The sequence below is a fragment of the Marmota marmota genome, unplaced genomic scaffold (assembly GCF_001458135.2).
Source record: "Marmota marmota marmota unplaced genomic scaffold, marMar, whole genome shotgun sequence".
NCBI classification, from domain to species: Eukaryota; Metazoa; Chordata; class Mammalia; order Rodentia; family Sciuridae; genus Marmota; species Marmota marmota.
This window is the reverse complement of record NW_026000153.1, coordinates 15,094,930-15,120,573: the sequence shown is the minus strand read 5'-3', so window position 1 is coordinate 15,120,573 and position 25,644 is coordinate 15,094,930. Positions and strand designations below refer to the sequence as shown.

The 25,644-nt window shown below is 37.3% G+C and overlaps 1 protein-coding gene across 1 annotated transcript in view; it reads right to left on the bottom strand.

Annotated features, from left to right (window-relative positions):
* The window catches only part of Pou6f2 (POU class 6 homeobox 2), a 365,917-nt gene that overhangs the window by 226,984 nt on the left and 113,289 nt on the right, over positions 1-25,644 (bottom strand). Inside the window, 2 exon segments of the mRNA XM_048786478.1 lie at positions 21,690-21,918; positions 24,882-24,973. Of these exon segments, the coding sequence (XP_048642435.1) occupies positions 21,690-21,918; positions 24,882-24,973 (321 nt within the window).

The following is a 25,644-nucleotide window of genomic DNA, read 5'->3' as shown; positions in this document are numbered from 1 at the left end:
CAGAAAGTTTCCTATTAGAGAAAATACTGAGAAAAAAATGAGAAAATTTCACAAATGAAAAACACTTGATGAAAATAATTGAAAATAAAAGAGAACTATTCAGACTACTGATCCTAAAGGTAAGGATTTCTTACCTTGAGTGGATTTATTTAAATATAGTACAAGTATCAATTTAGGCAAAGACCTTTATCTTTAGAAATTTTTAGAAATTCTACCTATATTCAGCTGTGGTTCATGGAGGAAAGAGATGAAAGGAGAGAAAAGAGACAGAAAATGGATTTTAAAATTCTAAGGCAAATAATTTCATGGCTTATGCTTTAGCACAGGGTCAAAGTATTTAAACTGTATCAAATATTTAAGGTACAATAATTTAGAAATTATAGACTTCAAAAAGTCATGGCCATCTGTCAAGTATAGTAAATGTAAAGGAAGGAAGAACAGCATATGGAATTAAGCACATTATTCTTTCCCTCTTTCAAAAATCACATTAGCTCATTATTACTGAAATAAGACATTTCTTTTACTTTTCTTCTTCTTTTTTAATCAAATGGAAAAGAAAGAGTCTTAAACTTTCTTTTCTAGAACAAACTTCTCTGGTCACAGAAACAATTGTGATTGCTTTCACAAAACTAGAATAATAAAAGGAGAAAAATGGACTTTTGGATGACCCATTTCTGGGAAGATAAAAATTTACTATTTTACTAACATGTTCAAGATTTTGATGAGATAATAATCACACTTTTGAGACCAAAAAAAAAAAAAGTGGTTTAAAATAAAAACTTTACACTCAATGCACTTGGCTTCTTTCATATACATTTTGAAGCCTCTTTCCTGGACATCGCCTAAACAATGCAGAACTAAGGAGAAGCTGCAGCGTTGCTTTTAAATGTGCGGGTAGATTGTATTTGTGAGCGTTTGATGTTCTTCTTTAATAACCTCAAGTAAAAGGCTGAATGCATTCAACAACAGTAGCTGAAAAAAGTGCAATGAGTCATATTATAGGAAAATGGAGAAAAGGATACAGGCCTCTCCACTGAACACAATCCTATATTGTAGGCAATCTGTGATAACACCCTTTTCATTTCAGTTCAGTCCCATAAAATTACCACTAACATTACAACTCATGCAGAACACAGATAAATGTAAAAATGTCACAGAATTCTTCCAGATGGGACTTTTAGTTCCACTAGATCACCATCTACTTTTTTACTTGTCTAATATTTCATTACAACCTTCCATAAGTTAATTTTCTTTCCACTGACCATGTAAATCACAAATCAATTTTCATTTAAAATGCCTGACTACAGATTGCTCCTGGAAGCTCAGAGCATATGCTTCAGTGAACTCTCCAACATCCTTAATGTACATTAGAAAAATGTTGTTTTTTTTATAAAAACCCTTCTTTTAAAGGAATTAATATTACATTAAAATCTGGCATGAGACCTGAGGCATCCTAGTTCCCACCCAAAACGCAGATATATTTTTAAGGCATGAAATCATATGTGGCCAAATGTTTGTCATAACAGAATTAACCAATATGGCAACATTTTACCCCACATAAAGTATAGCACGTTTACCAAAGAAACACATGCATACCCATACATGCTGATTACATGCATAATCATGAGGTTATATGGTCCAGTTTTTAAGAATATAATTATAAATCAAATTTAAAGTCTCTTTTATAGCCAATAATTCTCTGAATATTGTAGATGTGGAAATTTTGCCTTGGTAAGAACACTCTTGGAATCCAGGTTTCTCTGCAGTGAAGGAAGAAGGAGTTCATCCTCAGTTCTCAGAAATATTCAGACAGAAAAGGTGTCTTGTGCTTTTGTTATGAGACCATAAAATATCCTGATTCAAACAGTATTAAGTTGGGGGAGAGTTGGGCAGTTACAGAATAAGTAACTCCTTATACAATAGGCCTCTTCTGAAGTTTTAGTAGTTCAATTAAAAGTTTATTACTTTAATGGTATTCTGAATTGAATAGATTTCATGTTTGACAATACTCCTGATCCCTCCTCAGAGTATGTAATATTCAAAGTGGTTTAAAGCTTTGTTTTATTTAAAAATGTATCAATGGCATACCTATGTGAATACAATATTGAAATATTCCAGGTGAGCTTTTGGAGTTCTCATTTGTATTTTTTTTTCTCTTGGTGTGTTTGGTGCTGAGCTGAACCCAGAGCCTTGCACAGGCTAGGCAAGCATTGTACCATGGAGTTCTCATTCTTAGAGTACAGTCGGCAGATGATTATTAATCAGGAAATCACACCGTTATATGATATGTTCTTCGGGAACATTCAGGAGGAAAGCTCTGACATAGAAGCTGATCCAGGTTGCACAGAGAAAACTGCACTTACAGAGTCAAGCATAGAGACACAGCCATTTTTACTGAGTGCCCTGAGAATATCTGAGAAGCCATGATGGTGGGTGGGCACGTCCTTTTTCTGTTCCTGCTGTGGGAGGAGATGTGCTGTCATTGCAGGGAGTATGGGACTGGTGGACTGATGTGGTTTATTTCTGTTTTTCTGAGAGTAGTGATTTTTTTTTGGTATGTATTTGGTTATTTACTATCACTCTTTGGACCAATAAATTATATTTTCAAATTTGCTGGTTGGGGTAAGGCAGCATCTGTACCTCTAAGATGTGTGTATTGGCTGAAGTATGGGGATCGGACACCCTCAGCATTCTACCCCTGCTACTTATCTTCATTCTTCAGCAATTGAGGGAGTTTATCTAAAGTATATAACTGCACAACTTAGTGTGAGCTTGGGCAGAAATGGAGGATCCATTAGGGATTTCAATAGCTACTTTTCCTCTTTTTTCTTTCTTTAAGTGAAGAAATGTAATAGCATTAGTGTTTTGAATGGCAAGGTATTCTCAGAACAAGCTTTTGTCAGTCGGAAAAGCACTGCCTAGGAAAAACACAACTTTCTGATTGGAAGTTGGCCAAAAATTAATGCTCTTTTATGATCCACTCATTAATCTGAAAAAGTATGCAATATCATTTTATGAGCACTAATGACTTTATGATTTTGAGGGGCCTTTGGACACCAGCTCTTTTCTTTTGAGGTGACCCGGCTACTTTATCCTGCACCCTGTTCTTTTCTAGAGTCTGGGGCAGAAAATGCAAAAAAATTGCTGACAAAGTATAGTTCTACTAAAAACTGCTTATCACACTTGCCTTAAAGAATGCATCCGTTGCACATGAAAATTATTTTAAAAATGCACCAGAAATGTTGAAGGAATATACAAGATTGGATGGAAATCTTAAAGTACAGAATTAGTATGCTTGTGTTAATATAACTGGAAGCCTTTAATGACAAAAATTTGGGCTAGAGTAAAACAAGAACTAGAAATTACTAGAAAAGTGAACTATTCGAACTATTATAGTTCAAATTTACTGGAAAATAGTTCCTTGTAGAATGAAGCATGGACATGGTAGAAACATTCTTGGCATTGAAAACCGGGAATTAAACAGTACCCCAGCATGGAAGAAAGTCTTAGGATTCAGGAATGCATTGGGCTAGCTCTTAAAGTTAGAGACAATTTCAAAGTTGGAAAAAAAAATGCTGCAGAGGAAAAGAGAACTATTGTCCAGACTCCCTGCTGAATTCCAACGATTAGCATTTCACTGAGCAAGCCACTTCTTGAAAAATTTCTTCTTAACTATACTCCCCCCTCCCTTCCAGGAATCTTTAATTGTATTAGAAGTCAGTAGGAGGTCTGGGGTTTTGGCTCAGCCATAGAGTGCTTGCCCCTCGTACATGTGAGGCCCTGGGTTAGGCCCTGGGTTCAATCCTCAGCACCACATAAAAATAAATAAAATAAAGGTGTTGTGTCCAACCCAACTAAAAAAAATAAATATTAAAAAAGTCAGTAGGAAAAGAGGATTTGTATTGTATGAGTTTTTTTTTATGATCAAAATTGCTAGTGTTCACCTGTACATATAACACGTTTGCATATACCTAAAATGTAAATCCAATTGCAATTATATAAATATGATAATGATAATATTTGCCATTTTAAGACCATGAAGACAATACAAGACAACTTTGTTCTCAAGTTACTTTAAAATTAAGAATCATATTTAAATTGATAAAGCATTATAAGAAGTTAATAGGTAATTGTTCCCTCAAAAATGCTCCTTCAAATTGCTATTTGACCCACTTATCTAACTCCTTGGTATATATCCAAAGGACTTAAAATAAGCATACTACAGTGAACACAGCCACATCAATGTTTATAGAAGCTCAATCCACAATAACGAAGTATGGAACCAACATAGCTGCCCTTCAACAGAAGAATGGATAAAGAAAATGTGGTATATAAACACAATGGAATATTACTCAGCCATAAAGAAAAATGAAATTATGGCATTTGCCACTAAATGAATAGAACTGGAGACTATCATGCTAGGTGAAATTAGGCAAACCCAAAAAACCAAAGGCCAAATGTTCTCCCTGATATGCAGATGCTAACACACAATAAAGGGGGGAAATAATTCATTGGATTGGATAAAGGAGAATGAAGGGAAGGGAGGGGGATGAGCATAGGAAAGACAGTAGAATGAATTGAACATAATTTTCTTATTTTCATATATGAATACATGACCAGTGAAACTCCACATCATGTACAACCACAAGAATGGGGTCATAATTATGATAAGTTATACTCCATATATGTGTACTATGTCAAAATACATTCTATTGTCATGTATATCTAAAAAGAACAAATACACAAAATAAAATAAAAAGGGAATATTTAGCAACAAAAATAATGCCCTTCAACCACTGAAATACCACTTTATACCCATTAGGGTTGATATTATCAACAAAAAGCAAAGCAAAACAAAACGGAAAACAGGAAATAGCAAAATTATTAGACTGTGATGGTTAATTTTAGGTGTCAATTTGAATGGATTTAGGGATATTCTGATAACTAATAAAGCATATTTTTTTCCTGGTTATATCTGAAAACTTCTAGAAGTGGTTGGCCTTTGAATTAGTGGATTGACTAAGGAAAACCGGCCCTCATGCAATGTGGGTGGGCAATATCCAATTGGTTGAGGACCTAGATATAATAAAAAGGCAGAGGAAAGGGGAACTCTATCTTCTGAAGCTTGGACACATTTCTTCGCCTGCATTTGGATATCCATCAGAACTCTAGGTTCCGTGGCTTTTATCAGTGCCCCTGGCTCTATTCCCTAGATTCTCAGGCCTTTGACATTAGACTGAGAGTTGCACTACTAGCATCCTTGGTTCTGAGGCTACTGGACTCAGGGTGAGCCATGCAATCAGCTTCCCTGGATCCCCAGCCTGCAGAGAGACTATCATGAGACTTGTCACCTCCACAATCACTCTGTCTGACCTGACATGGAAATCTTTCCTATTTCCAATAGGTAGAAATTATAGATAAAATACATGAAAAAATTAATACACAGAAAGAAAGGGCAATTCCCTGGCATCAGAAATAAAGAATAGTAAGCCCTTCGACTGAGATCTGGAACCCTAACAACAGACTCCAGTACAGGTCTGAATCCCTTGGGCTGAGGTTTGGACACCAACTCAGAGATCTAAGGCCTGGGGCCCAAGCAAGGACAGGTGTTTGAATTGAGCTCCTGGTGAAAATCCAAATGCTGAAAAAGCTGTTCCAAGAGTGAAAGGGACATTAGTACCTACCCAGGGAGGTAACAAAGATATTTGTCTCAGTTGAAAGCTCTGATTAGGGAAAAAAAATATGAGAAACTGAAATCTAGGGCTATATATTGCATAGTGCAGCATCATAATTTATACTGTATACCTGGTACTGCTATCTCTAAAGAGAGAGATTGTTCAATGAAATCTGCTGGACATTTGGCAAAAGCAAATTAGCTTCTTATTAGCAATACTTATGCAACCCAGAGTATAAAAGATTTCATAGGAAAAACGATCTCTGCTTAAAGTGAGTTCAAAATTAAAAAATTACCAGCAACGAAACTAATTTACTGTGAGGAAGAGAGAGAAAGCAATAATTAGTTAAAATCAGCATATTTAAAACAATTAAGGAGAACTGAGGAAAAATGAAAGAAGAACAAAGTAAAACTTCTAAAAATGACAAATATGTTTTTTTAAAATGAAAAATCTTAGGTTAAACAGTAAATAAAAGTGCAGAGAGAATTAGTAAAGTGGATGGTAGATCCAAGGAAATCACAAAAATGTAGCTTAAGTTAAAAAAATGAGAACATATGTGAAGAAGATTGAGAGACATAAAAGATAGCATGAAGGACTCAATGTACATGTAATAATATTTTTTGGAAAAATGTTAAGGATCAAAGTACCAAGCAGGCTAAATAAACATAAATCCATACCAAAGTCTTTCAGAATAAAGTAGGAGAATCTCAAAGAAAAAATGTTAATTGATCCTTTTTTTTTTTTTTGGTACTGGGGATTGAACCCAGGGGGTGCTTAACCACTGACCTACATCCCCATCTCATGTTTTATATTTTATTTTGAGACAGGGTTATGCTAATGTGCTTAGGGCCTCTCTAAGTTGCTAAGGCTGACCTTGAACTCCTGATCCTCCTGCCTCAGTCTTCTGAGCTGCTGGGATTACCTGCACGTGCCACCAGGCCCTGCAATCATCCACAATTTTAAGAGGCAATTTATCTATAAAGGAATGATAATTAAGTTCACATCATGTTTATTAACAGTAAAAACAGAGGTCAAAGTTGATTTCTTTACTTTCTAAATTAGAAACAACTGCTAACCCAGAATCTCAAATTCAGCTAAACAATTAAAAAATAAGAGCAAAAGGAACATTTTCAAACAAATGAAAGTCAGTTCGTCAGAGACCTTCATTAAAAAATCAGAAAACTCTGAAAAGAAGGAACATGTTTCATGACACAATGACGAGTAAAGAATTTATCAGTGGAATGAAGGTTAAGTGAGTTTGTAAATACAGTAGTATTCAGAATAACCAATGCTGGGGAATAATAATATAGAACATGAGAAGGGAAGATGAATAAATTGTAATTATTATTTGGAGGAAAGATGAAATTACTGGTTAGACTCTAGAAGGCAGTAGCAACTAAAATAATAAAAATAGAGAAATAAACATTTCTCATCTACTTGTGACCCAGAAGATGAGAAAAAGAAAAACTTAATCTATTAGAATGGACAAAAAGAGAAAAGGGCAGGAATAAAGCATGGTCAAAAAAGAAGGAGGAGGAAGAGCGGGAGGAGGTGGTGGCAGTAGTGAAGGAGAAGGAGAAGAAGAAGCTGCTGCTGCAGCCCACAGGATAAAGTAATTGAAATAGATTAAATATATCATTATCTACATGTATCAACATGGATAAATTCTCAAAAGGAAAATGACAAGAGAAAAAAGCAAAACACAGTAATACATCTCCAGTGTGCTATCATTATGTAAAATTTTAGCATATTCAAAAATTCTAAATATTTCATGTACATATAATAAAATTCTAAACCTGTGCACAGGATGGCTACGAGGGAAGAAATGCTAGAGAATGACTATGAGCAGAGGCAGAGGAAGTTTTTAGCATTATACATAGTTTCATCTTTTAAGATAAAAATTATAAGCAAATAAAGAAAAACATCAACATCTGTTAATTTGAGATCATGCTATTTCATATAGATATATATTAATCAGTGCTATACATATACAATATCAAAGCAACTCCTATAGATCAGTCCTGTCGAAGAGAAACATAACGTGGATCACACAGTAATTTAAAATTGGTGTTCATACTTTGAAAAGTAAAAAAAGAAATGGGTGAAATTAATTTCAGTAATATATTGTATTTAACTCAAGAAACCCCAAATTTCACTTCAACATGTTATTCATACAACAAGATTGATGGCATGATTTGTAGTTGTGTGACCCTCACACTTGGAGCCTATCCTCAGTTTCAATGAGCCACTTTTCAAATGCCCAATAGGCACATGGCTACCATATTGGATTTTGTGGCTGTAAATGATAAAAGTAGCTGTCATTCATTGTGCATTTACTAAGTGTCCAGCACCATGGCAAGCATGTTCTACACAGTATCACATTTATCCTTAAAACAACTCTAAAAAATAGCTGAGAAAAATCAGTCAGGCATCAGAGAGCCTTGCCAGGCTCACAGAGCCACAAACAGCTGGGCTGGAATTAAACCTAGTCAGTATGATTCACAGCCCCTCTATTAACCAGGATACTCAATGTTTGCCTAAGGGCAGAGGCTTTGTCCTAATTGATCTTCTCCTGACCATTTAGCTTCTATATTAACTGAGCACCTCAAATCTTATTCTTACTGAGCACTTGGGTTTTCAGTTGAATAATTGCCTTATCTGGTCCTAGAGATGGTTACCACCTCTTTTCAAGGGGCTGGAAAATGGGATTTAATATTTGCTCTGACTCAGAATCACTTCAAAATGAGGCAAAATGCACTGGAGCTGCAACTCTCAAAAGAATGAGGAAGACTGATGTCATTTGAGTTGGTGTGCTATTGCCGTCTTAGAATGTTTTGCTAGTTACCACTGTTCAACTATTTGACAAACTTCTGTCTCTCGTCCATGAAAGTCTCCCTAGCTGAGAAAGTTGTGCACCTTTCATGGTTTCATAATAAACTAGAAGTGAAGAAGGTACGAAATCAAAGGAAATAAAACTCTAGCTGCTGTTGCTGCTGGGGCTGCCTTCTGAACATGGCTCATACAATATTTCATCTGTGCTGACACCTTTCACTCTCAATTATTTGGTTGCTGTCAAAACAAATCAATCAAATTATAGCACTGTGTCTTCATGTTACCATTCCATTGTAAGTTAGCAGCATTAGCTTTGAAATATATGGAAGAATAAATTTTATCTCTATTATTTATTTAATGCAACTTTCTCCCATGTGAGTTATTTTCCAAACACTGCAAACTCAAATTATCTTTTGTCAAATGTTAAATATATATATGTGTGTTCTGATAAGAATTTCTAACATAATGACACACAGGGGAACTGAGATGCATAAAAATGTGTTAATGGACCTATACATCTGTGCCAATCCCAATCCAGTGACAAATGGCAAACATACTATATATATATATTCTTTCTAATTTTGACTATAACCTTCATGAGCACATTGATAAATATGACTTAGAAAAAGGTGATACTAAACCAAAGGAAAAGGTTAACATGGAATCAAAGGTTTTTTCAAAGATGAATTTTGAGTGCAATAAGATCTAGTTTTTCCAAGGTAAAATGATTTCAAAAAATTAAAACAGCACTAATTTAAACTATAGTTTTTACAAAGCACAGATACCTTCCTCCATAGCACTGGGGCCAAACAGAACAGTGTTACTTCCCCAGCCTTACATGACTATAGTAGGCACAACCTAAAGGTTCTCAAAAAAGAAGAAAGGAAGGAAAAAAGGACTTGAACATATTCACTTTGAGGTTCCAAGGCTACAACTATTTTTTTTTAAATAATAGATTTAAATCAAATGAGTTACTTTACAGCAAAAGAGCAAAACACTGTTGAAGCTTTTATGTACAAGTTCTTAAAATAGCTTCTTTATACATGGAAACTTGGCATGTCCTTAGAAGATTAAAAAGCGAACTGACACATAAAGTTTTTTATTTCCTTCTTGTTGCATTCTGGCTATCTAAGGGGTAAGTAACAATCAAAGACTCCAGTGTGAATGTGGAGAGTATGTCCATTGGAAAGGATCCAAACACAGAGACAATTACAGGAGCCCCAGCAAAGCTGGTGCAGAACAATCAGACCTGTTGAAAATTCTTTCTTGGCCTACATTGTGCCTGTGCCTTCCTTCTCTAAGGCTGGAATTGGGGTGTTCCTTCCCTAACTAACCTTTTCTAACCCAGAAATCTCTTTCCTCCCTGGCTTCAGTCTTGTATGTTGATGGCTCGTACATCAGGATCTCCAACACCAATCCTGCTCTGAATTCCAGATTCATACAATTCCAACTGGCTATCTGGTATCTCCATTTAAATTGGAAACTTTAACTAGTTCCATTTCAATCAGAACTAATCATGTCATAGGAACAAACAATTTCCCCTCTCTTTCCTCTTATCCTTCTACATTTAAACCATCACTCAGTCTTTTCAAACCCACCTCACTAACATCTCCTAAATCACTCCATTGCTGTGTATCACAGCCATCCTTTCTTCTGGAATTATGGATATATCCTCCTAACCAGATTGGAGTGCCTATTATGGTGCCTGACAAATAGCCGATCCTTAGCAGGTATTTGTGAAAATAGATCAGTCAATCTTTGGGCACAACCAATAGAAAAAAATGAGGTTAATATGTTCCCCTGAAGGGGGCTGAAAATAATAGCTAGGACTTCTCACCAGGAATCTACCCTGCAAAAATTACACACACAGGAGAAGAAATGTTTGGTTTTTTTTTTTTTTTTTTTTGAGAATGTTCACGCTCCATTCTCTAAACCATGGGCAGAGGGGAACTAGAGACCATCTTTCAATTCCTTATTTTCAATATCTCCCCCATTTCAATATACTCCTCCTAACCACCCACACTTTAAATACAGAAGTCCTTTTTATTTTGGTTCCAGAGAAACGGTAAGGAGGTAAACCCAGTTGTCTTTTATCCTTGGTAATGGAGTGAGACTGAGAAGAATTTCAAGTAGTCTTTTTCCTAGACCAGGCAAACATCAGCAGTGTTGTGGTGGCAGCCATCTTGGAAAAGAGCTGCTCTATTTTTCTAACTCTGATGGCTGGTTTGGAATCGAATTCAGTTTGCACATCCTAGTGTAGACACATTTCGAGATGCCATGGAAAAGTCCTGATGGATTTACAGTCTTATTACGTGCAAAAGGGGGATCACATTACTTTCCTGTCTTTTGCTTTGAAAATAAATGCTTGGCTTTGCTTTGACATTTATGTGGCAGCTGGAAACCATTATCCTCTGACAATGCTTTATTCCATTGACAATATCTCTTAAATACGCAGTATACTAGTCATACTCCTCATTCATGTGCTTCTAGTTTAATCCATGCCCCAGTGCCTTAGTGACGCCTGCTTCAAGGATAATGTACTGCAGAATGGGCTCGCCAGGTATTTTAAATAAAAAGTCTGAAGTCTCAGAGATAGAGAGGTTTGAAAACTGCCAAAGTAAGACACATTGCAACTACTTTTCATAACTTCTTTATGGTGGATTTGGTATTATTGTATGGCATGTCATGTGTGGCTCTTCTGAATCATATTGCAAATAAGAATTTATGCACTAGGTATTTTTAATGTCGCACTTGGTGACAGCAAGCTTCGTATCATGTATCATTGCATACTAAAAGCTGGAGTCCTTTCTTTTCATTTCTGCAGCAGGTCCTGCATTGTCCTTTTCTGTGTGTAGTATTGGATCTCTGCTCTTGTGTTCACGATGCCATTGTGGAGGCAACCTTCTGAGTGTGGTCATCACTGGGATAGCACAACAATAAATCACAAGGAGAAGCAACTCACATGGTCACCTCGAGGTACCAGAATGTTCACTGCACCTCTCCTCTCCCTCCACACCCTGTCAGTCATTGCTCCTTCAACCGATATGCTCAAGCACATTTAAAGACAATTTTATTAACACTAAATATTGCTCATGCATAGCAAATGCATATAATCGTTTTTGAGGTCCTATTGTTTTTAATATGAGAATTACTACACCTTGAGTTGAGAAGCTTTTTAAAACACAGCAGTCAGACCTGTAGCCCTAACCTTAGCAATGCTCATAATGATGTTTTGGAGCTGTTCTTCCACCTTAATGACTAGAAAGTATTCTGATTTTAAAATAAAATTGCCAATGTAAACACTTTGGAATATTGAGATAATAAAAAGAAGAAATGGAGTAATTTATAATCTCTCACTATCAGCAACTCTGTTGCATACAGCTGACCTTTAATACCTGCAGCTTCTACATCCTCAGATTCAACCAATTATGAAACAAAATTGTAGCTGTAAACATGTACAGAATTTTTTATCATTATTTCCTAAGCAATACAACATAACAACTATTTACACAGCATTTGCATGTATTAGGTGATATTATTCCTCTAGAGATGGCTTAATGCATTTGGGAGGGTATGTGTAAATTATGTAAATAAATAATCTAATACTTATTTTATATTTAGTACTAATATATCTAATATATATTAGTTATCTAATATTATCTAATACTTATTTTATATAAGGGACTTGAGCATGGGTGGAGTTTGGTAACCCCATGTTCCTGGAACAAATTAGCCTAGATTCTGAGAAATGATTGTATTTATTTTTTTCCGTGTGTGTGTGTGTGTGTGTGTGTGTGTGTGTGTTTGAGCTTCTTTTAAACAATGGGGACCAAATTATATGCATTTGAAATCTTTAATGGAAGAATTTGAGACTTTTATTTCCACAAAGTTTCCCCTGGTTTTAACTCCATTAGCAGTTTTATATTCACACTTTTAAAAAATGTTTTCAAATAAGTTGACATTTTATTAAGTACTATGGCATCTACTTACTCCTCATCTTTTTTGAAAAATTCAAGTGTATTTTACATAGGGTAAAATCCCCAGTTTTATACAAAATTGAAAACACACAGAGTGGTGTAACCACCACCATGATCAAGACAGAGAGCAGTTGCATCAACCCTTGTCCAGATCTTTCCCTAGCAACCACTGATCTGCTTTCAGTGACTACAAGTTTGCCTTTTCCTGAATATTACTTTAAAAAGAAGATAATCTTACTTTTAAATGTCCTGTTTACTATCTGAAATAGTCCCTGATTTTTAAATACTTGTTATCCATTTTTATATTCATCATTTGAATTCTAGTAATTTAAGAGATTGTTACTGTGTCTGGAATTATGGAATCTCAGCTTTGGAAGGAATCTTAAAGTTCACCTAAGTCAAATGCCTTGCAGTGGATCTTCAATACAATGGCTGTGGAACAATGTAGCACTCACTTTGTAATATAGTTTCCAATTATGTCACTTTTCTCCTTCTTTTAGGATTACATTTGTCTTCATCTCCACTCCACTGGTAGCTGGTTTGGCCAGGCCACTTACCTGGCCAACAGGATGTGAGTGAAATTGCTGGGCACTACCTCTGGGCCAAAGCTTTAAGAGCCATTCATTGTGGCTCGGCCACTCTATTCTATTTGCAACAAAAAAGGGGCCAAGGGGAATCCCAGGAAGAGTTATTTTTTCAGCCTGGATCCTAGATTTTGAAAGATGTGAAGCAGAGTTCCTGCCCACTTGCAGCCAACATGTCATGAAATTAATACACCTTGGATTTTGGATGACACTGGGACTTTGTGCTTATTGCTGTAGCATAACCTATTGAGAGCTGAACAGTACAGACATCCTGTCCATCAGGTGTTCAGCATTTCTTTATCCAGAATCTGTGTGATTAACTGTTCTTCGTACTTAGAACTACTTCTGGGGACACTCTTCCTCCAGATATTGTACAGCTTAGTCACTTGTATCCTTTAGGTCTGTGCAATGAAGAGACCATGACAGATGACCCTGTCTAAAGTCTCCATCCCTGCCACCCTTTATTCCCCAACTATCATACATGTGCCTTCAGGGATTCTCTTGGTTTTACTTCTATATCCCCATTTAGATAAAATCTTAGTATACACACTATGAAAGTTTAGCAAGTGTTGAATAAATGAAAAAACCTTGCATTAATAAAAAACAAAAATAAGCAAATCTTTTGCCAAGTGATATTTTTTTAAAATATCCAATGATTAAATCTATGCAACCTGATGCATAGTTTTGACTCATAGTCTGATTTTTATTTTTTATTTTATTCTGGTAAAAAGATTTTGATCTTTCATACATTTTATAAGCTACTTCAAATCCTTAGAATTATTCAAGTATAAATAGGTAAATGCAAACATATATTTACAACAATATCATAGTATAATGGCATTGTCTTCAAGTATGTTCACCTCTAACATCAGACTCTGTGATGTACACTCTCTTATATAGGAGTGGCCTACAAGGTCCTCCAGTACTGTCCCCTTCCTTCCTCTTCAGTCTAATTTCTTGCCATATGGGACTTTTTAATTTTTACTTGAATAGCAACCAAACTTTATAGGACTTGACAGAATCCATTCATTCTCCTCATGCCTTCTTATCTAGTTTGGATATTCTCTATATTTCTTTTCACTTGAATACCTCATACTAATTATTTAAAATTTATTTATTCATCCATCCGTCCACCCCTACATGGCCACCTATTACAGGTGAGCCAGGCACTGTCCTCTGTTGTTGGGTCACATTAGTGAACCAATATGCCCATGACAGGGCTTCATTCTAGGCACAGAGTGAGACACCATCAATACATATTACAAGTGCATCATACACACAGATTCTCCTCTATAACACCAAAGCTAAGCATCACAATGTTGCTGCCGGATGACTACAATAGGCATGACCAAAATGCTTGCAAAAGAAGGAAGAAAATGACTCAGATATTTTGAATTTTCATAGATGGTGATAAGGAAATAAAGAAATCAGGTTAGAGGGACAGGAGTCCTTGGCATGGGGAAGAGGAAGCAAGTAGGATTGATGCTCTATGGGACCAAGCCCATCAGGCATAGAGGCTATTCAGACTCCCTTGGGTATGTCCCAAGAATGCCAAGGAGGCCAGAATGCCCTCACACAGAGGCCTGAATTGAAAGAAGGAGGGTGTGGGGATGAGAAAGAAAGATAAATTAGACTTGAGATGTATGTGTTGAAAAAAACCTTGGCACATGGAACTGACTTTAGGCAAAAAGATCAGAAGCAGTTTCTTTTCTGAATCTCTTTTCCAATGAAGCTACAAATCTTTAATTGTTGGGAACTTCAAGCAACCCTTTGGTCCTGAAGTTTCCATAAGCCATAAATGGACTGAGAAACTACCCAAAGATGTTTCTTCACCCTCATCAGATGTGGCCAACATAGATAACAGACAAAGACCCTGGGATGTAGCCAAGGGATAACGAAAGCAGTGACCAAGGATGCCTCCCTAGAGATGCCCCATCAAGGAAACTCTCCATGTAGGGGACCTTCATAGCGGTGGCTAACTTGGATGTTGGAATGACTGTGAATGAACAAACCATGGCATATTTTTATAATGGAGAATTGCTCTACTTGAAAATTAAAATAAATGAACTATTGATATACATACAGCATGGATGAATTTAAAGACATTATGTTGAATGAGAAGAACCAGATAGAAAAAAGTATATATACTACATGAATCCATTCATAAGACGTTCTTCTCAAATGGATGCAACTAATCTATACTGACAGAAAAGGGAGCAGGAGTTGCCTGGGTGGAGGGAAGGGATTGACTGCAAAGTGACACAAGGGAACATTTGGGGATAATGAAATGTTTTGTGTATTGATTGCGGTGGATGGAAGCTGCGTGGGTATATAAAATTATCAGAATTCATTGAACTGAGTGCTTAAGGTCCATGCGTTTTCTTGTATATAAATTATACACTAGTGAAAACAATACTTCCTGAAACAAAAAGAAAAAACAACTTGCACAGGAAATTACTAACCCACAAACCATTCCATACATCTTCCCATATACATATATAGGAGCGCTATAGTTGGAATATGACTTGTCCCCCAAAGGATAGGATATTTGGTCCTGAATGTAGTGGTGTTGAGGTGGTAGAACCTTTAAGAAGGGAGCTTAGTAGAAGGTAGTTAGGTTATGGGGATGCCACTCTCAGAAGGGATTAATACTGATCTTTCACAGTGAGGGAGTCTCATGAGAATGGGTTTTACATATTGAGGACACCCCTTGGCTTGGCCCCTTATATACACAACTGGTTCTCTGCTGTTCTGATGTAGCCAGAAGGCCCTTTCTAGAGGATAAACCTATGAAGTCACTCAATCTTGAACTTTGAATTGAGCTAAGTAAACCTCTTTTCCTTATAAAGTTCCCAGTGTTAAGTATTCTGTGATAGCCACACAAAGCAGACTAATTCAGAGAGTAGAGAAAAACCAGGGAAGGACTGCTGCCAGAGTTAAGGGCAGGAAAAACATCCGTCGTCTTGATTTTTTTTTTTAACTTGCCTTAAACCTAATTGCTTTTCCATGTTCAGGTTAAGCAGTACTCTCTAATGTATTTTTGGTCATTAATTTAAATGTTATGGTTGACTTAACTGGAATGTTCACACTTTGATATAAATCTCCCACATAGCACATTTATATTCACCATTTATGTTGCCTACAGTGATTAGTAGGTCATTCGGGCTTGGGCTATGAGAACAAGTCACTAACCTGAATCATCTGTCCTAGAAGGAAGACCTACCTCTGCTGTCCCATTAACTCCTCCATGGCCACTGTCATTCTCGTTGAGGCTGCCTACATTTCATTCATATTTTCTGCCTAAGTTTAAGAAAAGCAAAAGATCCAGTACATTGGCATGAGTTCCATAAAGGGGATTTTATTTTGCCACATCAACTAATAACCTCTATTTCCTTCCTAGGGCAACTGCACTCACATTTTTTAGTACCGTGCCTCCAAAGTCACCAGTACAGTGGAAGACACTGACTTGTAAAGGACTTTAGGAACTACATGACAGAACAACCTTAGTAATTTTCTTTCTTTGAGGTCTGTGGTCACTATTAGTCTCAGTTCACAGGTGTGGGCTTGCTGGGATGGAAGTCACAAGAGCTTGGTACAAAGAACACAGAAATGGAGGCACCCAGGGTGAATGAGTGAAAGGGAAAAAAGGGAAGGACACAAAACCTCAACTATTTTGTGTAGAGATCTAGGGTGTTGAGAAGTAGGTCATTTCTAGGTCTCATCTGAGTGTTTTGAATAGAGCATTTCTGGGTTTGGATCTTATCCAGAATGTCCAAACATTTCTCTTTGAGATGGTCAGAATCTTAAACCCCTCCTTTTGCATGTCAGAGTTCAGAGTGGGTTTCATTCTCAGTGCATGCCCACAGGAGATCCTACTGGCCTATGCAATTCCCATTCAACAGGCCAATATATAGCTTTCCATGCCCACTGCCCTTCAGGTGAGGGAGGCCTGGTGTGCTCCCTCAGCATGCTTTCCCTGGTTCCATATCACATCGTCCTGGCTTCCACCTCACCTCCCACATTATAGTTAATTGGAATAGGAATGGACACCTCAACATGGGTTCAGTCAATCTCCAGATTTGGCCAGTGACCTGTGAGGTAGTCAAAAATAAAAAAGGCCCAACCCAACAGGAAGTTTCTTTCTTGAATATTCTGAATTTTAGATAAACATGAAGACAAGGATAAACATAATCACTATGGAGATAGGGATAGCAATGGAAAGTTCCTAATAGGTGCACGAGTAGGAAAGATGCATGTGAACTCAGAGGAGACAAAGCATATCATGAGTGAACCTAAGTTATGGGTCAGCCAAAAGCCAACCCATGCAGCAGAAAGTGTTCTGGAGGGAGCAGGAGACGATGAGAGACAGATTAATAACCATGGAGGATAGACATGTGCCTGCTGTAGGCAGCAGGCTAATATTGCCTATAGACTATGGGATCCTTGGAGCCTCTAAGGCTCATGCCTCATTCTGGGTTAGGAGGGGACTGGGTTATAGAGTTGTTCCTGGGACCCTGCACCATTTCTAACTCCTCACTCTCATGTATCTCCTTGCAGTGAGATACCATTATTTACTAGAAATGATTGGATCTCTTTGTTGCATAGAAGAAAGATCTGAGGAGAAAAGGAAAACAAGCCCCTGGCCGTGTAGATGTGTTTCCTGCTGGGCATTGTATCTCTTTATCAGCAATGCAAAGCTTTTGCTAGGTAAAATCTTAGCACATGGGTTTCTATAATGCTCCCATTATAAATGAGAATTCCTCTTGGTCTTGGGGACTTGGATGTCTTAAGACAAATAAAAATGTTCCTAATAAGTCATTCATCATCCTCATCTGAGTCTGGAGTAATGAGTGAGAGCAGGAGAATTAATTAGGGCACTACTTGCTGTCATGTAGGATTCTCAGAATCTAGTAGAAAAGTGCTGCCAATATTGGGGGATGCTACAGACTAAATGTTGTGTCCCCTCAAAATTTATGTGGTAAAACTTAATCCCCCAAGGTGATGGTATTAGGAAGCAGGGTCTTTAGAGATGTGATTAGGCTACGTGATTAGTTCCTTATAAAAGGGACTCCAGAGAATTCCCTTGCCCCCTCTTCCCTGTGAGGTCTGAAAGAAGACAGCATCTATGAACCAGGAAGTGAACTCCATGAGATTGGAACTTGTGGACGTTGGAATTCTCAGCCTCCAAAAGTGTGAGAAGTAAAACTTATTGTTTATAAATCACCAAGTCTATGGTAATTTTTGTTGTAACAGCCAAACAGACTAAGACAGTGGGAGTTGTCAAATGAATTTTGAAAATAGCTCCCTAGACTGTCATTTGAAAAAACTTTAATATGCATAGGAATCACCTGGAGATCTTCTAAAAATGCAGATTCTGTTCAGTGGGTCTGTGTGGAGATTGGGTATTTGCAGCAAGCTCCTGTGAGATGCTGAGGATGATGCTCTGGGAGCACATTCTGAGGAGACTGTGATATGAACCCTACTGCCTGGGCCGAGAACAGCAGCTCACCCTGGTGTCACGGCATGAGTGCTCATTAAAACACATGTGAAGCATGGCCTCTGAGGCCCTGAGAGCTGTTCTGTGTTACTTGATAGAAGATGCAAATGAATAAACTCTCCATCACATTAGTAAAAAGGAAAATATTTGAAAACTTATCCCTGAATTCCAAACCATTAAGAAACTGATGGCAGCAACTTTTTCTTTTTAATTCTTAGAAAATTATAGCTTTTGAGCTAAAAGAATGAGAAGGCTGGAGGGTTGAATAGAAAGGTTGGAGAACAGTCAGACAATTCCTATTGGCCAAGTTATCTCATGAATAAAAACTTAACACTTTACAATGAGTAAAGAGGAAGAACCCAGGGCAAAGTGTGGCATATAGGAACAGAACTTCATTTGGACTAGGTGTATTACACTTAAATCTCCCTCTCACATTCACCAATCAAATTTGTTTTATAAAATCACTGGGGCAGATGGAATGTCAATTATAAACAGGCAGAATTTCCAGCCATTTTTAAAGAGTCTGAAAGCTGAGGTTTCTGTGAGCATAGGCTATGAGAAGGCTGTTCATTTTACGAAAGTGGGTAAGGATTTACAAAATTTCCATCCTTGAGAGACAATGTGACTTGAAAACATTTAGGAATGGTTCAGTTTCAAAGAGGACCGGGACTCTGCAGATGATTTTCTTCCCAGCCAACTACTCACTATCCCAAGTGCCACTCCCTTCTGCATGCAGTATAACCTGGGAAGTGGCACAGGCCATGGACACTGCCTCAGGATCTCCAAGGGCTGCAGTATGTTGCCTAAGGGAGGTGAGGTCAACATTAGGTTTTCTTCTGGTAGACTGATTACAAGGTGACCACTAGTATTGTCCTTTAGGTAGGAGACATTGATCTTGGGCACATTGGAGAAATGAGACATCCTGAATACTATCCTTATTGCCCTTGGACTTCTTACTGGGCAGCCAGCTTTTCCTGGTTTGCTTGGGATTTTTTTCAGATTTGAACACTGAAATGTCTGTCCTGGGAGACCTCCCAGTCTCAGGCAAACCAGGAAGTTTTTCTTCTTAGACTAGTGAGGTGTGGGTGGTAAAGAAACCATGTGGAAAGATAAGAAAGAGACAGAAAAGCCCAAGGAAAGATGTAGGTAGAACTTCCCTGTGTCCTGACAGTGATTTAGGATTTGGCTTTTTATTTATAAGAACATTCAAAAAGAAGGTGTTGGAGGAGGGGCTTGGTGTTAAGACAAATTAGGAGCATTTCCCATAATCTGTTGACTGGTTCCTGGGAGGTGTTTTATTTTAATGATCACAGCACCCCCTCACCCCAACATCACTGAAATTTCAAAGGCAAAGACAAAGGGGAAAAAAATGTTTGCTTGTGCTTGTGGAGCGGGCAAGAGCGGGGCTGTCAACTCCAATACATTTCTGAAAATGATGCTGACGGGGAAGTCGTGTCCGAAGCACCAAGGGATAAAACGAGCCAGTGCTTTTGTTGCCCCTACTTAATTAGGTCACAAAACTTGGGATTCATCTTCTGAAAGCAAAGGCGCAGAGAAGAACCAAATTTCAAACCATAAGCTCATACTCAAATTTGACATTAAAAATATATTCTCGTAGGAAGAGGTCCACATTAAACCAGTTATTAATTTTGAACCCTCAAAATGAGAGCTACTAGAATCCTAAGACTATCAAGCCATAAAGATACTTGTTTTTTGCTCTGACTTTGGTGTCCATCTTAACCAAGCAGGATTAATTCATGGCCTAGGAGCTCTGTGAGCTTATGTTTATTTATAATATTCAATATTCCCACAAGCACAAATGTTTCAAATGGAAGACTGCATTTTGATAATGCCCATTTCTTCATTAAGATTTCATCATCCACCTACATTAAAAAGCCTCTCCCTACACTTTGTTGCTTCTGCTTTCACCTTGTATATCCTGCTTTATTTACTTAATCTCGAGTTTCTGGCTTCCCAGGCACTCTCAAAATCGAAACAGGCAAAGTTTGTGCATTAGCGTATCCTGAGCATGCATGATTTATGAATGGCAAGTTTCTTGGCACAATTTAATGGCCTAAGAGAGACTTTGTTTTAAACATTAAAATGAAAGTTAAGAAGTGGCAACAATGGGTGGGATATCAGAATATTCAGAGTGCAAATAAGTTCAGGTCCAGAGCTCACCGGTTTTTACTTTGTTTCTTAGTCTGTGAACTGAGCTCTGACCAATTTAATAAATTATATAGATCCCTGACTATGACCAGCTAAAAAAGTATTTTAAACTGTTATTCTGATAATATACTTAGCTAAACCTTCATTATGAAGAAAAAACTTAACATTTACATAAATGGAGATAACAAATATCTTTGACTAGTCCAAACTAGTCCAAAGGAAGTTAGTTTTCTCTTTAGTAGGGATATTACTCATATTCAAATCATTTTGCATCATAATAATTCTTCCTTTGATGAAGTCTTTTGTAAATCCATCTGTCAGTATTTCATATCTTTTTTAAAGAAAGTCCAAACTTTCATAGTCTCAGAAGAATTAGCATTCTTAGCAAAATTAGAGTTGCACTCCTGTTATGTGTCATATGATTTAAAGGCTCAATATCCAAGTATTTTCTCATTACAAAAATATGGGGTTGAATAATAAAATTTTAAAATAAATATAATTCAAATGTACATAGTAAGCAAAATCATCATTAAATTAATTATTCCAAAAGATGCCCTGGGTATCCTCCACCCACTTCACACAAGCAAGAAATCTCTAAATTTTCTTTGCATGTGGCTCAGTTAAAGAATGTTTTAACTTAGGCTTACAAATAACAACACAGGCGTTTTATAATTAAATGTTTGACGTGTTTGCAACAGTTGCTCAAAAATTGTTCCAGAAGACCTGAAAGTTCTTGGTATCAATGTTAAGAAATGATGGCTGATAAAGCCCTGGCTAGAGCAAGCTCAGGATTCATAGACAACTGGCAACATTGCTTCCAAAAGAAGTCTTTTATTTCGTTCATGATGGAAGCAACTCTGAACCACATTTACCATTCAGGGCACTTTCTTTCTCCACTTCAGAGAACTCTTGCCAACGTGTAGAGCTCTATACCACATAGGGACTCATGAGTTACCTTGTAGATTTTGCAATGGCAGAGTCATGATGCCTCCAGCTGCAGCTGCTGCTACCAGCCCTTGGATGTTGGTGAGATTTGCTGTAGGCAGTGTGAGGACCAGTCCTTGCTGACCTCCTAGCTGGCCGGCCATGTTGAAAGGGATGAGGATAGGCTGATTGAGGGCTGGAGGGCCTCCTGGCATCACGCCGGCCACAGCAGAGGCTAACTGCTGTGCCGTCAGAAGTGGCTGCAAAGAAACAAGAGAAACCCAGCTCACTTTGCAGTGGAACCAAGGCATGGGCTTTTAAAGTATATTCTTTCCATTTTGGTAGGGTCAGAAGTTCCTGAAGAAGAAGCAAAGATTCACACTCTATCCCAGAAAAAGAGATTTCTGTCAGAAGAAAAATTTGGAAATCACATTTCATTTATTCCTTTGAAATTTTTTATTTAGTTTAGACTTCCTCTGAGGTGTTCAAATACCCTTAAAAGTAATACCTTACACTTGTATAATGGCCTTCCAATGAATTTTTATTTGATTCTAAACTTTCATATATTTGAAACTCTCTGCTAATTTATCCTGTGTTGTTCTGGGAAGAGCTCATTGAAGTTGGTGGGATATTTCTGGTTCAAAAATAGCAATGAAATACTATTTTCAGCTATTAACAAAAATAATGTAAAAGATTTACTTGATGCTAAAAAGTCTGTAGTGATACCATTATGCAGATGAATGGCTGGAGGACATGTATACTGACATAATCCTTTTGGAAAGCAATTTGGAAATACATAGCAAGAGCTGCAAATATATTCATCCCCTTTTGACTCAGAATATACTCCTAGGATATAGCTTGAAGATAGAATTCAAAAGGAAAAAAGATAAATGCATGGAAATATGCATTACATTTTAAAATGCATAAATGTTGGAAAATAGTGTGTTACAGAATGAAACTTGATGAGACATTGCATAGTCATTAAAATGGACTATGATGACACTTCTTAAGAAAAATGGAAGATGTTTATAACAGGAGAATATACAAAAACCCATATAATTATTAATTAAGTAAATGATTATTATTAAAATGATGAAGTCACATGCATAGAACATCAAGATCTAAAATGGAATATAAAAATAAGAATATTTTTTACATTTTTAAAATGAAATCTTTAAAAGTTCTTTTATTATTCAAACACTCTTTGCGTAATTCAAATGATATTATAAAATACACATTTATATCCATTATTGATCCAATAACCATTGTTTGAGGTGGTAAGGCAGCTGCTGGGCACAAGGTCTGCTTAAGTGTTGGAGTGAGGCCCTCATAAGGGTGTTGTGGTGAGGATCTCTGTCCTGGCCTGGCTAAGTGACCTCAAGAATCATTTCATCTTAACATCTTTAATCTAGGACTTTATTATTCTCCTGTGGGAGCTACTGTGCGAAACCTAATCCTAAATTCAGTTTTATTCTGTAGAACCAATATAAAACTCTTATCAATGATTTTTAAATGCAGTATGATTCTATAAAGGAAAGATGATTAAATAGAAGCATGATACAAAGCCCAATATATAATAGCCAGGCACTATTCTAATGCTTCAGTTATCTTACCAATGAGGTTCAGAAAATTAGTAACTTGCCCAAAGACCCACTTATAGTAAGTGTGGGGAGGTCAAGTTCAAGTGCAGGAGGGTGGTTCCAGAGTCCATACTTTACCCCTTTCACCAATACAAAGAACAGATGTAGAAGAGTGGGACTACTGCATTTGAATAATGAGGAGAGGAGTAGAAAGGCTGAGCCCACCTTTAGCCATCCCTCCTCTGTACCCTCTATGTCCCTTCAGGGACACTCTGGAGAAGCCTTTGGGCTCCAGCAGTTCAGATTTAGAACTTCTTCTCTAGACCCCATGGACCTAGTTCCTAACATATTTTCACACTTTATCAAATTCACATCAAATAGTTGTATGTCTCTTTTTTAAAAAAATACAAAATTACTTTAAAGAGCAAAATAAACAGACTTTGGGTGTAAGAATAAAATTATAAGGTGACCCTCAGACTCTTGGTATGACATCACTGCCATGAAATATGTTAAATGGGAAGGTAAACAGGCAAGTCCTAAGATGACATACATAGATTTGAAGTTATTGGCCTGAAGGATTTTTAAAGTGGATTTGTGGGCTGAGAGCAGGCCATGTCCCTCCAGTTTGTCACAGTGCCACCATTCCTCACTGTCCTGGATCTGTCGTGCTATGTACCTAATCTGGAGGTATTGGAGTGTGTTAGGATTAGTACACTTGCAAGCACATCTGTGCACACACACATGCATGATGTAACAACAACATTATACAGGGTATAACACAAAGAAAGAAGTTACTGAAATTTCCATAAAATGCTCTCTGGGCTTTGGTAACCCAATAGATATCTACCCAGACTTGCTCTGAGATGGAGGATAGGATCTGAGGCTATTAGGAGACTTGGTAGCAACTAGAACAACAAGACTAACCAAGCTTATCTCTTGGGCAAGCCCTCAATGTGCTGAAAGTGATTAATTTCCAGGAACAACATGACAGCGGAAGGAAAAGTCCCCAATATCTCCTTCCATAAAAATAGGATGAACTCTGAAAGCTTCATACTAAACGACAGAGGTTAAAAAAAGCTCACTCTTTTATAATTGTGTTCTACATCTCCATATAACCCACACCAGGCTGCAAAAAACAAATATTGGACTTTAAAAAATAATGAATGTATTTCTTTATTAATGCAGGAGCTATGTGTGATGTACAGTATTGTCAAACCCAATAAGCTGAACTTGCATTAAAATTGCATTAACTTTTTTATATTAAATCACATCTTGTATTTCAAAAATGGCTATAGTAAGGTTGAAATAACTTAATTTTCTTCACACTCCAGTCATTAAAGTTTTACTTTCAAGAAAACTGCACAGTAACCAAGAGAACAGATGGAGTGGGTTTAAGAGGGGGAAAAATGTTTCCAAATGATTAAAACAAACTTTCCTTAAAGAAGAGAGAATAGTTTTGCAAATGCATATTCTTGGTGGTATTTAATAAATAATGTAGACATACAGCTTCCCATATGAAAATTTATCATCATCTTTGCTCTGTTGGAGTTAATTGGATTTAACTCATTATTATTTATTTGGTTATTTATATGGTTAAGTCATCCTAAATGCAGCCTAATGGATAGCAGTTGAAAGATACTGACCTGTGGCCCAACGGGAAATGGGGGGTGAGTCTGGCCAGTCTGGTGTTGGTCAGGAGTGCCTGGGTCTGATGGTGCCGCGTTGCCCCTGGCCCCTAAAATTCAAAAGAGACATGCTCCCTTAATATGAGATCCAGCCTGGGAACTGCACATGACCCCGTTTCCCTGTGATGTCACAGAGCATTAAGGGACAAATGATATGACAGTGTAGTTTATCAATAGTTCCAGTGCTCAAATCACTTGTCAACTGCATAAATGATGCGAAGGGACATTCAAAAAGGCCAAAGTCATAGCAAGGTAGAAAGCGAGGACAGTGGAGAAAGCAATACTATCATCAGTTGCACCAAGAGGTTTGCATCAGACATCAGTGTGCGTAGTGCATGGCAGCCTGTGGTACACATGGGGAACTGTGTCCTTTGTGCACAGGTGAGCAACAGCGTATCTAATTTTCCAAAGCCAAAATGGTTCGATCTTAGACATGACCAAGTCCATCCACATTATCCCCTAATATGGCTTCCCTCTTCTTCATACCCTAATCCCTCTTTCCACACATGCTTCAGACTCTGAATCTTGTGCGTGCCTTTTCCTAAGAACAAAGCCTCTTTCAAAAATCACTTTTCAAAATATTCCAACAAGTACATGGATTTCCTTCAGCAAGTTTCTTGATTGCTAATTGAAAGAGGAGGAATCCCATAGTAACTCCTGGGAGCCCCCCCCCCCTGCCCCCACCATGCTAAGCACTGAACAAAACTTGTTTCCTGTGCTG